The sequence below is a fragment of the Sorex araneus genome, chromosome 2, assembly GCF_027595985.1.
Source record: "Sorex araneus isolate mSorAra2 chromosome 2, mSorAra2.pri, whole genome shotgun sequence".
In the NCBI taxonomy this organism is placed as follows: Eukaryota; Metazoa; Chordata; class Mammalia; order Eulipotyphla; family Soricidae; genus Sorex; species Sorex araneus.
The window spans coordinates 110,747,819-110,761,857 of NC_073303.1; the positions used below are offsets into that span (position 1 = coordinate 110,747,819).

The window sequence follows — 14,039 nt, forward strand, 5'->3', positions numbered from 1 at the left end:
CAGTCAGGAATAATCTATGTAACACTTTCCTAAAACAGAACACAGTTACTGATGTATTGAAGAACCCAATTGACCGGTGAGTGGAAAAATATATTCCTTTTTGTTAGATGGAGATATAACATCAAATGAGCATGCCTGGAATTATATCATGAATTTCTCATACATTTGCCTTATTATGTTTCAGAAACTGCAGTGGCAAGTAGTGACCTGTTTGGGGATCTGATGATGGGACTGAGCTAATCCCTGGGGTCTTCACAAAAGAGGCAGTTGGGGTCCTGGTCAGCTGGAGATTCCATTTGAATGGTGAGTGAATGCACTGTAAAGCTTTTGTGCAGGGTTTTAGCAATCTCTCTCCGCACAAACTGGCTGTCCCTGCTGGCTGCTGTTGACAAAAGAGAGTGAGAATGTCACTGATTGACACACCTGGGCAACTGATCAATCTCAGCTTCAAGTACTTTGTCTTGACCTGGTGAGGCAGGGCACAGCGGAGCACTCAGCGAAACCACATGGGCTCTGACAATCAGCTACATTCACAGGGGCAGAGCAAGGGGAAAATTCTAGTGTAGCCAAGTTCCGGGTCACTGTGGGAACTCTCTGGGGTCTGTCTCTCCTAGGTTCTGAGTATGGAAGCATACATTCTAGAAAAGCCGAGACAGACGTTCTTAGCATTGGTCACTAGGCCTTGGGAATTTGTTGGGTCACAGACCTTCTTTCTAACCAGAATTTATATCAGGGGTCATGATAGGAGCTAGAAGTACTTAGAACGTCCCATAAGTTTTTCTGGGAGCATTAGTCCTCACTGTGATCTTTCCTCATAAGATACCAGGAAGTCTCGAAGTTCCCTTCAGAGTAACCTAGTAGTTCACTCCATTATTCCAAGTATAGTAAAATCTTAGTGTTCTTGACGCTATAAATTCCCTGGAGCCAGATTTGAGCCTCTCAGCAAAGATGTGGATATCTGAGAAAGCACAGACCCAGATAACTGTCACTTGGTGTCCTTGTTTCCTGCCTGTAAGAAACGTTTTGAGTTTTATGAAGGAGGCTAGCATATCACTGTTGACCTGAGCTGTCTCCTGAGGTCTCAGAAAATTTCCACTGCCTGTGTTCTAAGACCAATGATGTGTCATGGACAGTATCACCTCCACCATGAGAAAGTAATTTGTAGAGTATTATCAACATTCTTCTTTTTTTTTTTTTACTTTAGCAAGCTTTTTAAAAATTAATTTCATTTTCTATGAGTCCTATATTCAAGGAAAATAGTCATAAAAGTGATGTGCATGGTTTCATTTTTACCAATAGCCATACATTGTGCTTACTGAGAACTAGCTCTACGGTCCATTAAATATTTGTAAACCCAACATTTTAAGAATTCTCTCTCATGGTTACAGAATTTCTAACCATACCATACAGAAACTACCACTTATTCCAATAAGCATATCTTTTAGTTTTTTGAACCTTAAGAATGGAACCCTTGCCTCCTTCATCTTTTAATCTCCCTTGCTTGACAAAGTATGTTCTGTACAAGTGATATTTAATTAAGATTTATTGTTTAGTTGGTTTCTATCATTTAGTTGATAGAGCAACAAGTTCAAGCAGGGAAGCCTAATTTTCAGAGTCTAAAGCCTTGAAACATTGGTGGTATTATAGTCCTTTGTTCTATCTTTTACCCTCTGCAATTGGATTCAAAGGACAGCATTATTATCACGGTTGTTATGACAACATCTAGATGAGGTTTCAAGGATTCTTGGCAATACAAACACATTAGAGTTGTTTTAACAGGCAACAGACATTAAGAGCAGATCTACCAGAGGAGGAAAATTCCTGATATGGTGGGATTAGGGCTGAATTTAACCCAGAATTTCATGTAGAATTCACTGACCTGCAGCCACATGAGCTGAAATAATCATTTGGTTCACTGTTAGACACCAGATGTGCAAGCTGTGCAGAGACACCACCCCGTCCACTGCCAGGATGAGCTTTTTCACGTCACTGTAACTCAAGTTCTTTGGAACACCTGACAAGAGGGAAGAGAGGGATGCTACTGTTATTCAACTAAACCCAGCTCAGTAAGATCGGTAAACAGGGATACAAAGCCCTCACCAAAATATCAAATCAAATTTCCCATCCTTTTCTTATTTCTAACTTCATTTGTTTAAAACTCATTACCACAGCAGGGAGGGCATTTGCCTTGCATGCAGCTGAACCGGGTTTGATTCCTCTGTCCCTCTCGGAGAGCCCAGCAAGCTACTGAGAGTATCCCGCCCACACAACAGAGCCTGGCAAGCTCCCCATGTCTTATTGGATATGCCAAAAGCAGTAACAAGTCTCACAATGGAGACGTTACTGGTGCCCGTTTGAGCAAATGAGACAACAGTGCTACAGTGCTTTTTTAAATTTTGAATTAAAAATTTTTTATTATCATTTTGGCAATAGTTACTATTATTGATTTCAGTTCTAACATATGAAACAATTGTGCACCACCATCTAACATATGAAACAAAGTGCCCACCCTCTACTACTATAAAAAATTTTATGTTTATAATAGTGTAGACATTTATGGTTTTGATGTATATGATTATCTCGCCACCACTAAAGGGCCAAAGCCACCTGGCTATTTTAGAGACCTAACCATCAATGAAATGTCAAAATTATTTGTTGAAGCTTCTATGTAATGGCCAACAACAGCAGTCAACCTTTTAATTCAGGGTATATTATTATACCAATCGGTGAATTATTCAGTTATCTTCAAACACATTCTGGGACGCAAAATGATACAATATAGGATTCATATCTTTGGGGTTCATACCATACCATTAACATTCTGACAACTAATATAAATTTATTTGTCTCAGAAATATTCTAATGTCAGCATGCTTGTAGGAGAGTAGTAAGAAAAAAGACACAGTTCAAGGAGTTTTCTGATGAATAAATCAGAAAATATATGCCTTTTATAATTTGTAATATTATACAAATGCTAGTCATTGAGTGAACTATTTTAACAAAGATCCTAGCATTGTAATACCATATTATTATTTGTTTCACAAACTCTATTATTTTATTACATTAGTCAGAATTCAGTATTCAGATCACAGAATATAAGATTTGACTACCATCCCTATTTCTAAATGAACAGTATGCGCCACACAGGAAGTGAAGACCTGGGAATCCAATCAGTTATACACTGAGGCAGAGGAAAGGAGAGTGTCTATAGATCAGAGAGGAAGAAGTTGAGGCAGTAGGATGATATTTTTCTCAACAATGCAAGGATTGTCATTTAGAGGATGAAAAGATTGAAAGTATAAGTAAGGGTGCTTCCTTGGTCTAGCTGCAGAGAAAGAACCCAAAGGAATAATTATTTAAATTTATAAAAGATACTGCTTGAAGATGGAACTTCATCCATGTAGCCCTTAAAGATTTCACTGTATCACTGTATCACTGTCATCCCCTGCTCATGCAGGCACCAGTAACATCTCCATTCATCCCAGCCCTGAGATTTTAGCAGCCTTTCCTTACTGGTCTTTCCAAGGATTGGAGGCTTTTTCAGGGTCTAGATGATGTAGGCAGGTAGATAGGGAAAGGCCCTTGGCATTGAAAATTGAGATTTAACAGAGTCTCTGGGAAGGAGACTCTACTCTTAAGACTTGCAGATTCAAGAAAACAAAAGACCCTGGAGGAAACCAACAGTGGACCCTGAAGATAATAGACCCCTCCCCAGGAGGTTCCCCAAAGAAGGCCATCACCACTCCCAACCTCCCTGGTAACCTTAGCAACTAACTTTTACCTGGAAAGAAGCCCCACGTGGGGGCAGGTTGAAGAAACCCTATAAAAGACACAAAGGAAAGGCCACATATGCTGTTTGTGCCCGCTTGGCCGAGCACATGTGTCACCTGAGCACATGTGTCGCCTGCATCTCCCCTCTTGAGATGTGTACTTTCATGCTTTCATACTTTTGTGTCTAAAGCTCGGTTATGTGTAAGGGCTTCCTCCACCCTTGGAGAAGCCCGCATTATCCCTTGAGCGCATTATTCTTACTATTCTCTCTCCCACTTATCCCTTCCTCCCTCCCTCAGAGACCTCTGAATAAAATCTATTTACTTCACTGCTTGTCTACTCCTGAAAGTCTTTTCTGAGAGCAGACAAGAACCCAGTAACTCTGGGTCCAAGGTGGTAGAGGCGGCTGGGGAGAAAGTGACCATCTTTCTCCTCCCCGCTTCACATAAGTCACCCGTGGGGCCCACCGACATCAAAGAAAATGAGGCCTGTTATTGTTAGTGTATTGGGCATATCAAATATGCCACGGGGAGCTTGCCAGGCTCTTCCATGTGGGCAGGATACCCTGGGTAGCTTGCTGGGCTCTCTGAGAGGGGCGGAGAATGTGTATCTGAGAATACAAGCAAGTATGTTAAAACCAAACACATGCGTGCTGCTTTAGGCACATCACTGGACTAGGATATAAGAGATCTTAAAGATTTAAGGGGTGGAAATCTCTAGGGGAGGGTGGCAGAGAGGGGGCTGTTGCCAACAGATAGATAGGAGAGCCTGAGTTTGTGGGCAATTATAAAAATTTAAGAAGAAAATAATCTAGCCCTGAAGTAGCCCAAAGGCTAGAGGAACAATTCCCTTTGAGATGCAAATACTGAGCTCTTTGGAGATGCAAAAATTGCAACACTACCCATATGCAGAAACCGAGGCATCTCTCAGAGAAGGGTAGATATGCTCAGAATAGGAGAAGCTGTAGAAGAATTTATGGATCATGATAAGAATAAAAGTATGTAGAATGTGTATGCAGAATATTCAAGGTCAAGACATTTGGAGATATTGCATATAACCTCCTAAAAATCATTCTCTGCTTTTCCCCTATCTCCTCCGGAGAAGCCCTTGTTCTCTCTTGAACATGTACCTCTATCTCATTCTCTACCCTCACACTTCTTTAAGTGTATATCTGTGAACAAAACTATTTTTCAAAGAAAGAAAGAAGGAAGGAAGGAAGGAAGGGTCGAAGGAAGGAAGGGTCGAAGGAAGGAAGGAAGGAAGGAAGGAAGGAAGGAAGGAAGGAAGGAAGGAAGGAAGGAAGGAAGGAAGGAAGGAAGGAAGGAAGGAAGAGAATATATGTCATGTGTTTGGAGGGGCAAAAAGTAACTAAGGTCTTCATCTAAGGTTCTTGAAATGAAGTTACAAATCCATAAATCCATTACCCTTTACCTCTCTTACCTAATTTTTCTATGTATTGGCATAGAGAACAATATCTATCATTTTCTGTATTACATCACAAAATATTGAATAAGCAAGAGAAACAAGAAAGAGGACTCCTAAAGCTCTCCATCTATTGCAATCTTGATTTCTTTTCTCTAAAAAAAAAAAGAGACTGCAAAAATATTTGGCATCCAGGAAAATATCAGAATTGGTGTTAAAAAAGCCATCCCAAACAATAAATACAATCATTAAAGTATAATACTCAAAGAATTATAATTGTGACATCAGTAAGATTTCATATCTTACCAACCAGGTTAAAAATGAGTAATCAATTCATGATGGCCAATGATGAGGCTATGAGGAAATAAATACTCTCTTATGCTTCTTGTGGAAAGAAATTGACAAATCATCTTTAGATAAAATAGCAATATCTATTAGATATTAGAATTCACTTAACTAATTTCTAGAGATTATTTCACAAATCGGCAGCTGGAGAGAGAATTATGAGAATAATGACAGCAACATTCTTTGTTACGACATTTCACAGGGAGGAATATGTTAATGGGGATTACTTTTGAGTGATGAAAAATAATGAAGTGTGGGGCTAGAGCTATACTTTAGTACAGTGAGTTTGGCTCTTGCTTTGCACACACCTGAAGTGGGTTTAATCCCCAGCATCCCATATGGTCCCATGACCCTACTCAGAGTAATTCCCTGAGTGCAGAGCCAGGAGTAAGCCCTGAGCATAGCTGGGTATGGCCTAGAAACAAATAATAATGGAATGTATCTGTGTATGATCAATATGGGAAAATCCAGGTAGAAAAAAAAGGTTCAGGACAAAATCTACCTCAAAGCATAATTCTGTTTATATATAAAAAAATGATAAATACCATGTATTTGAGGTACATATCAATTCACAGATCTTTTGATAATATAAATAATAAAAAATGTATACCTATATATGCATACACAGTAAAATAGCCACATATTTATAGTACATATTTATACTAATAAATACATAGCTTTTGAAAGATAGGTGTCAACTTATTTGTAGGCATTACTCCTGATTAACAGGACTGAGAATTTAAATGTGAGGAAATGTGGAGACTTTCCTCATTAATTTATACTTTTATTGGGGCTGGTGTGATAGCACAGTGAGTAGGGCATTTGCCTTGCATAAGGCCGACCTGGGTTCGAGTCCCAGCATCCCATATGGTCCCCCGAGCATCACCAGGGGTAATTCCTGAGTGCAGAGCCAGGAGTGACTCCTGTGCATCGCCGGGTATGACCCAAAGAGAAAAAAGAAAAAAAGTATACTTTTCTTAACTATTTAATGATTTATTTGGGTTTTTTAAAATCCACTTCCCAAGGTATTCAGGGACAATCCTGGCTCTGTATTCAGGAATGGCCCCTGACAGCACTTTGGGAACCATGTGGTACTGGGAACCAAAATTATAAACTTGTAGAAAGTACAAATATTCTTTGATTCCAGCCAAATTTAAGACTATGTTTAAAAATTTAGCACATTCCAGGGAGAAATCACTTAATTATTGTCAGTACCAATAAGTATCTCTAATTTTCCTTGTATAAAATAGGAAAATACCATCATTAGAGGAGAACTATAATAAGACGCAGAAAAAAGAGAATATAGTCCTATAAAATTGTGCATCCATTTGTCTTCTGTTCCCTCTTTAAGTAATTACTTCTCAAACAGCAACAACAGTAGCTCAAATCATCAAGATGAGGCCCTCAGGATAGAGTAGATGCCTCAGTGACTTGGGAAACCAAATGTCATCACCTGGGAGTGAGAAAGTTATGAGTTCCCCAGTGATGTTTAACTCTGATTTTTTTTTTCACTTTAACAAAACTATCATCTACCAGCAACTACAGTGGCCACAAGCTCAGAATCCTTAAGTATGCACTCAGCTGTGAATGCTTAGGAAATGTGAACTGTCACAAAAGGAAGTACCCTTTGAGATTGTGTTTTCTTATGTCAAAAGGTATTGATAAAAAAAAAAGTTTCACCTTTCTGAATGCCCTGAGTCATCTGAATGCTGGATGTAGGCTAACCTCTGATTCCCCCTGAATGTTCTAAATTATATTAACAGAGCCCTTATGCAGGAATCACTTAACTGTAAAAAAAACTAGTTTAACATTTCTCAAAATGTGGTTCTCAGATCAGCAACATCATTATCCTGTTACCAGCACAGATTCTCAGCCTCTCAGATCTACTGATCCAGGGAGTAATGAATGGGTCACTCTGTGTTTTAGCAGCACCCTCCGAATGATTCTAATGCAACCAAAGTGGAGAGCTTCTGGTCTAGTCTAACAACGCAATCCTTCAGAGTTGTTGCAATGCTGCCAGAGAAATACATTTCTTTAATTTTTCTTGGATCATTTCCACATAACTAAAATAAATTTATATTTCTTGCAATCTCTTCCAATGTCTTTAATGTTTGTACATATTATTTTTATACTGTGCCATATCATCTAACAATTTCTGGAGGAAGAATAGAAATTTTTTCTTTTTATTTGTTTCAACACAAAAACATTTGTTTTCACAAAAAAAAAATCCTCCTTGTAAATTTCCTGTTTCCTGTGATGCAAATTAATGGTGAGCATGTCTTGAGGTCATTCATTTTTGTGATTATAGGAATGAGAAAGCAGTGATGTCAAAATTAATAAAAATCACTCCTACCTTCCATGAGTAAGGTGCAAAAATCCTTTAAAATAGTGATGGTGCTGCCCAAAACCAGGATGGAAAATATAAATGTGCAGATTGGATCGGCCATTTTGTATTCTGGCTAGAAAATGCAGGAATTTGGGTTAGCGGCATTTGTATCATGCAAGCAGAAAGTTTGATTAATAAAATAACTAAACATCCCTGTTTACTTTCTTCTCTATCATCCTCTCACCCTTTGTGTTTAGATTTTCTGTATTTAACTTCTTTTTTAGCTTAAACTATACGTGTTTAAAGAAGGGAATAAGATTTAGGAGGTAAAGGGAATGTATTTTTAGTACTCTCTGAAGCGGCTTCATTTAGCTTATTTCAAACAAATATAAATACAGTTTTTGATGAAAGGAGGCATAAATTTGCACAGTATTCAATGACTTTTTTTTTAAAACTTTCATCACAATGTAAAGAAAGGCTATTATCTACTCTGAGGTTGTTTCTATATTCAGAGGTACAACTGGACTAAGATTTGAGTAGATTTGGTGTAAATTTTTTCTTCTCCTAAGTATGTCAGACTAGACACTCATCTTTGATTCAGTCCTGAAAATAGAGATGGAGGCCTCATTTTTGCATTTGAAGCTGGTACTTTGAATTAAACCCTGAGAAAGCTCAGCCCTAAGCCCCACTTAGTGCATGACCTTCAGTCGATTCTCAGTAATATTTCCACTCCTCACTCATATACAGGGAGGAGCAGAAATATTACAGCGGGTCCTTAACCTCTGAATTCAACACCTTTGATTCTGCCCTTGAAGCTTTGTGTCCCAAGGAAGTACATGCCTCCTAACCTCTAAGAAACTTGACCTGAATCTAACCTTTGTCAGATACTGTCAAACTCCACAAAGTTCTAGAGTTTTGAAATATTTGATCTCACAGGTTTTAGTGAGCTTGTTGCTCAACTGAATTCAGATGTTTTTTTAAAACATTTTCATATTTTGGTGACCCAAGAATAGAGTGTGTGCCAGTTGGACAATTATAATGTGAACAAAGTTGAATGTCAAAAGTCTATTAACTCTCTACCTCCACTTTCATTTCACCCACACCTACTAGTTCTTGGTATTACAGAGATCTGGAGTGAATATTTGTTTTAAGTCAGAGACCCTCCCCAGATCTTTGCTGCAATCTACTATCAGTCTGACTTTGTCAGGGGAGAAGTCACCTCCCCATGCAATACCCTCATGAAATTTGGACAATTCAGTGGTATTTAGTATAGTTACAAAAGCATGCAATATCACCATATTACATCTTATCATCTCAAAATGAAGCATTACATGCTTTTAAGCAGTCAATTTTCAATTCTCCATTTCCCCCATAAACTCCAGAAAGGCACTTTTTTCTTTTTAGCTCTCTAGATTGTCCTACTATGGATACTTTATTTAAATGGAATCATACAACATGTGTTTGGAATTGGGGACTTTTATCACTTATATTAGCATAAAACTTTCCAGGCATAACCATGTATAGTATACTCTAGTACTTCAATCTTTAACTGATGAATATATTATTGTCTGCATATACCATTTATTATTTTGCTATTCAATAGTTTATCAACTCTTATTTTTTTTCACAATTATTAACATCCTTAATAATGTTCATGTACAAGTTTTTATGTGAACAAGGCCCACTGTATCCTATGCTAACTCTGTGTTTAGCGTTTTGAGAAATGCTAGATTATTTCCCAAAGTTGTTTTACATTCTGATTTATAGTGCATGAAAGTTCAAATTTCTCCACAACTTTGGCAGCACCCATGATGTGTCTTTAGTACTCGTTTTACTCTCTGTGCAACCTAATATATTGAATGACCATGACACTCAGGAAACTCACCTTAAAGAAGATGATAAGTGCGCTGACGAGCACACTGATGCTCTGAAATAGATCCCCCAGCGCATGCGCAAAGGCTGCTCTGACACTGGCATTAACTTGCACCGTCTTGTGATTGTGGCCTGAGCCCTGGTGCAAGATCATACTCAGTCTGAAAGAGAGAACCATGCACTCGGCACACATGACATTAAACATGAAAAGCACAGCCTTTTGTTGTCAGGGGGAAAAAAACTAAAAATTAATTCTTTTACTGTCAGAAAAGTCAGTTTTTTATTATCCAAAGTGGTGGATACTTAAGTAGAAAGTTTTAAAGTGTATTCTTTTGAATGAATTCAGAACACAGATGTAGACAGGAATTTTCAAAAATGTTTACACAAGAACAGACAGGCAATGATTTACGTTGGTTTTTCCCATCTATTCCGAATGCTCCTCTGCTTCAAATTAAAGATAGAAAACATGGCTTCTTAGGTGAAAATAAAGAACTTGCAAGGAGGAGTGAAAATATTATTGAGAATCGACTGAAGGTCATATACTAAACCTGGCTTAGAGCTGAGTTTTGTCAGGGCTTAATTGAAAGTACCAGCTGCAAATGCAAAAAGGCAGCAAAAAAGAAAGCAAACTGAATAAGAAAAGTGAATTTCATCAAGGTTGCATTTTGAAATCTTTTATTTTACCAAGTTTGTTCATTTCCATGGCAATTTGAAATTTGAATGACAGTAATATGCTTACACAAACTATCAAGAGGCTCAAATATATTAGTGCATTGTAAATAAGAATGAATATATATGCATATATGTGTATACATATGCATATACACAAATATATGTATATAATGTGTAGCATACTGGAAAATTTAACCTTGACAATCCAAGTCAAATAGTAGTTCAAATTACATATCTGATTCTATTTATAAATTTAAGAGGTATTTAGAGAAGAGGTAAAATAAGAATATCTTAAGTGGAGCATTTTGCCAGAAAACTGAATATTCTGGAACAAGGTGGGTGTTGCAGGGGTGGGGAGATGTTTAATATCACATGTCCCAGCTTGGTAGCCAGTTAAGTATTAAACCCCAGGCCACAAGTGCCAAGTGGAATGACAGCTACTCACCAAGATCTGATCATTTCAGTATGTATAGTACTTAGATGTCAGCAGTTGGGCATAAATTAACCTTCTTTTAGAAGTCACCGCTTAAAGTTCTTTAGACAGCTTGATACATCCAGACATTAATAGACTCTCTTTCTAGATCTGCCATGTAAGCTCATTATCTTTTCACTCATTCTCCAAATCATATTATTAAAAAATTAAAACTTGCTTAGGGACTCCTATATGCCAGGCACTGTTAAATGCTTGGGGGCACAAAGGTTTGTGATGGAGATTACAGAGATTTAAAATCATACAGAGAGAGAGAGAGAGAAGAGAGAAGAAGAAAAGTGCCTGCCGTAGAGGCAGGCAGGGGTTGGGGTCTGGGTGATGGGAGGAAACCTGGCACACTGGTGCTAGGAAATATACACTGGTAGAGGGATGGGTGTTAGAATACTGTATGATGGATTTCTAATCTTAAACAGCTTTCTAATGGTCTATCTCACAGTGATTCAATAAAAAAAGGTTAAACAAAAAAAATTTTTTAAATCATACAAAAATAGAAAATTCTGATTATATCTTCTAACAACTAGCTATGGGACAGAATGAGGAGTTTATTTCTTTAGAGAAATAAAGCAATCTTTATCTTAAATAAATTAGGAGAGAGGGAATGTTTCAGACACACAGAATTTTGCATAGCCTCAGACTTTGTCAATTATTGTCATCCTAGGGGCAGGGAGATGGCTCGATGGCTAAGGCTCTGGCCTCATAGGAATGAGGTCATGAATTTGATCCCAAGTGTCACCATGTGCATTGACCACTCTCCTAGCAACTCTGCTTGTGGTGACTGGCACCACTCTTGTTTGCAATCCTTGGCCCCATAAGCAATTTCTAGCCCTACTGCAGTCAGGTGTGTGGGGACACTACAACTAAAAGTGGCAACCTCCCGGGAACATTGTAACGACAAAATATGCAAGCACCATCCCAGGAGCACCAAGGAGCACATGTGTGAGTGGAACACTCTGGCAATCACTATAACCAGAATGTGCATGAGGACTCAACTAAATGAGTGTGACCTCTGGTGAACACATTTGCATGTGCCAAAGCTGAAGGAGAGCAACACCCAGTGAAGACCACAACTAAATGTAGGAGCACCATAACCAAGCATGTGTGTGATCCCTGTCTTGGCACACAACAATCACAGAACAGGGGGAAGGGGCTAATAATAATAATAATAATAATCTTGATGATAATTATATATATTAAGCCTAGAATCCCTTTGAAATTTCCAGTGGAACTTTCAGACCAAATTTGGATCCCCAGTTAATTGATTCATCCCCGTTATACGGTTTTCTTACTTCTGTGTCCAGGAAACATAGCATTAACAGCACTTGAAACCTATCATCACGTTTCTGGGAGGAATGATATTCATTTGAAATCTTTAACTATCAAGAGTTATCTAATTGTGCAGAAAAAAAAGTAAACTTTTTTTAGTTTACATGTTTTGCCAAGTATTATAAACAGCTGCAATTTAAGTCCAAAGTTCAAAAGAAATTGCAATACAAAGAAAAGTTGGATGGTCACTCTTTAAAAAAAGTCAAACTTGATTCTCAAGATCCCAGATTTATGGGGTAATTAGCTAAAAGTATTCTTTATCTGCATGTAGCATTGACAAAAACCTATGTGACATATGACTCCAGAACAATTATTAATGTTTTTATTTTCCTGGCTGCCTGTGAGCATGTTTTTCTTCTTATGCAAAGATGATGTTATTGACCTCCAGTCAGTAGGACATGTGCTCTGGCCTATTTGTCTCCTTGTGGTGATAGATTTGCATTGATCTTCTCCCACTTTTTCTTACAATGCCAATGCAAAACACATTTTCAAGTTAACTGTTGGAAATAAGAATCTAGTCCATGACAGCAAATCAAATACTACTCTTACTGTCGTTAAGCTCAAAGATTTTGAGCAAAAGTTTACAAACTGAGAAATGGGGAGCAAAGGCAGGCACAAAGAGACCTAGAGAGCTTTCTCCATGTATGTATGTGGGGATTTTCCTGTAATTCCAGAGATTTCACTGTGCCCTCTTTCAAAAACCACTGTTTAGAATGCCATTCTTTAGCTCTGTCTCCTTCCTTTGAATGCATAATCCATCTCATTGCATGTGTCACAATATATTGCTATGTAAAAGACAGTGTATACATTTTTATTGTTGATAAAAATAGAAACTCTGTGGTTGAAATATTATACATAAATGTATAATTCCATGGTTCTGGAGGTAAGAAATATATAATGGATCTACAGAACTACATTCCTTCTGGAGACACAGGGGAAAATTAATTTTCTTAACTTTTCCTGTTACTAATAGTAGTGACATTCCTTGACTCTAAACCCCTTCCTTCATCATTAAAACCAGCACTGCAACATCATCTGTTATCTGACTTCTTACCTCTCCTTTAAAAAGACTCTTGTGGTTATATTTAGATCATCTGGATAGTTTAAGATAATCTCTACATCTCCACATTCATCTTTAATTTATTTGATTGGGATAGGCCAACATCCAGCCTGCTCAGGGGTTACTCCTAGATCTGTGCTTAAGGGAAGGACACTCCTGGCAGTACTCAGGAACCATGTGAAGCACGGGCAGTTGAACTGGGGTTGACAGCATGAAAGGCCAGTGTCTTATTCTTGTATTATCTCACCAGTCCAAGATTGCTCTTTTACTTAGTTACATTTGCAATATTCATTTTACCATAAAAGTTACCAAATTCAGAACTTTCAAGGATTAGAATGTGGAAATCTTTGAGGGGGTCACTTTTCTGTCTACCATAGAAGATTATTGATAGATAGATAGACAGATAGACAGATAGATAGATAAGATAAATAGATAGATAAAAATAAAGTTTTAAGCCAGATTTCTCAGAACAGAGTATCAAATTAGAAGGAAAAAAAATCAAACCACATTCTCATAAAGAGTCAAATATGCTCATTTGGGGAGGTGACCAAAACTGCAATAATTACATGTCGTTAGTTAAGGTCATGACGTTAAACCTTTATACATGGATAGAATAATTGATCAACTGGTAGGAAATAAAGAATGAATTTGGCTAACATAGCCTACGGGAGGATTTTCATGCAGTCACAATGATGCAAAGATAACAGAGACAGCTTTTGAAGGAAAAAAATTACCTGCTATTAGTTCTGTTAAAATAT

General features: G+C 37.7%; 1 protein-coding gene across 1 annotated transcript in view; it reads right to left on the bottom strand.

The window, feature by feature from the left end:
- Nucleotides 1-236: 236 nt before the first annotated feature.
- Nucleotides 237-14,039, bottom strand: part of SLC30A8 (solute carrier family 30 member 8) — a 45,152-nt gene continuing 31,349 nt past the window's right edge. The window contains exons 5-8 of the mRNA XM_004607773.2: nt 9,750-9,897; nt 7,892-7,997; nt 1,880-2,014; nt 237-382 (exon numbers count right to left, since the gene is read on the bottom strand). Of these exons, the coding sequence (XP_004607830.2) occupies nt 237-382; nt 1,880-2,014; nt 7,892-7,997; nt 9,750-9,897 (535 nt within the window). The remainder of the gene's footprint in view (nt 383-1,879; nt 2,015-7,891; nt 7,998-9,749; nt 9,898-14,039) is intronic.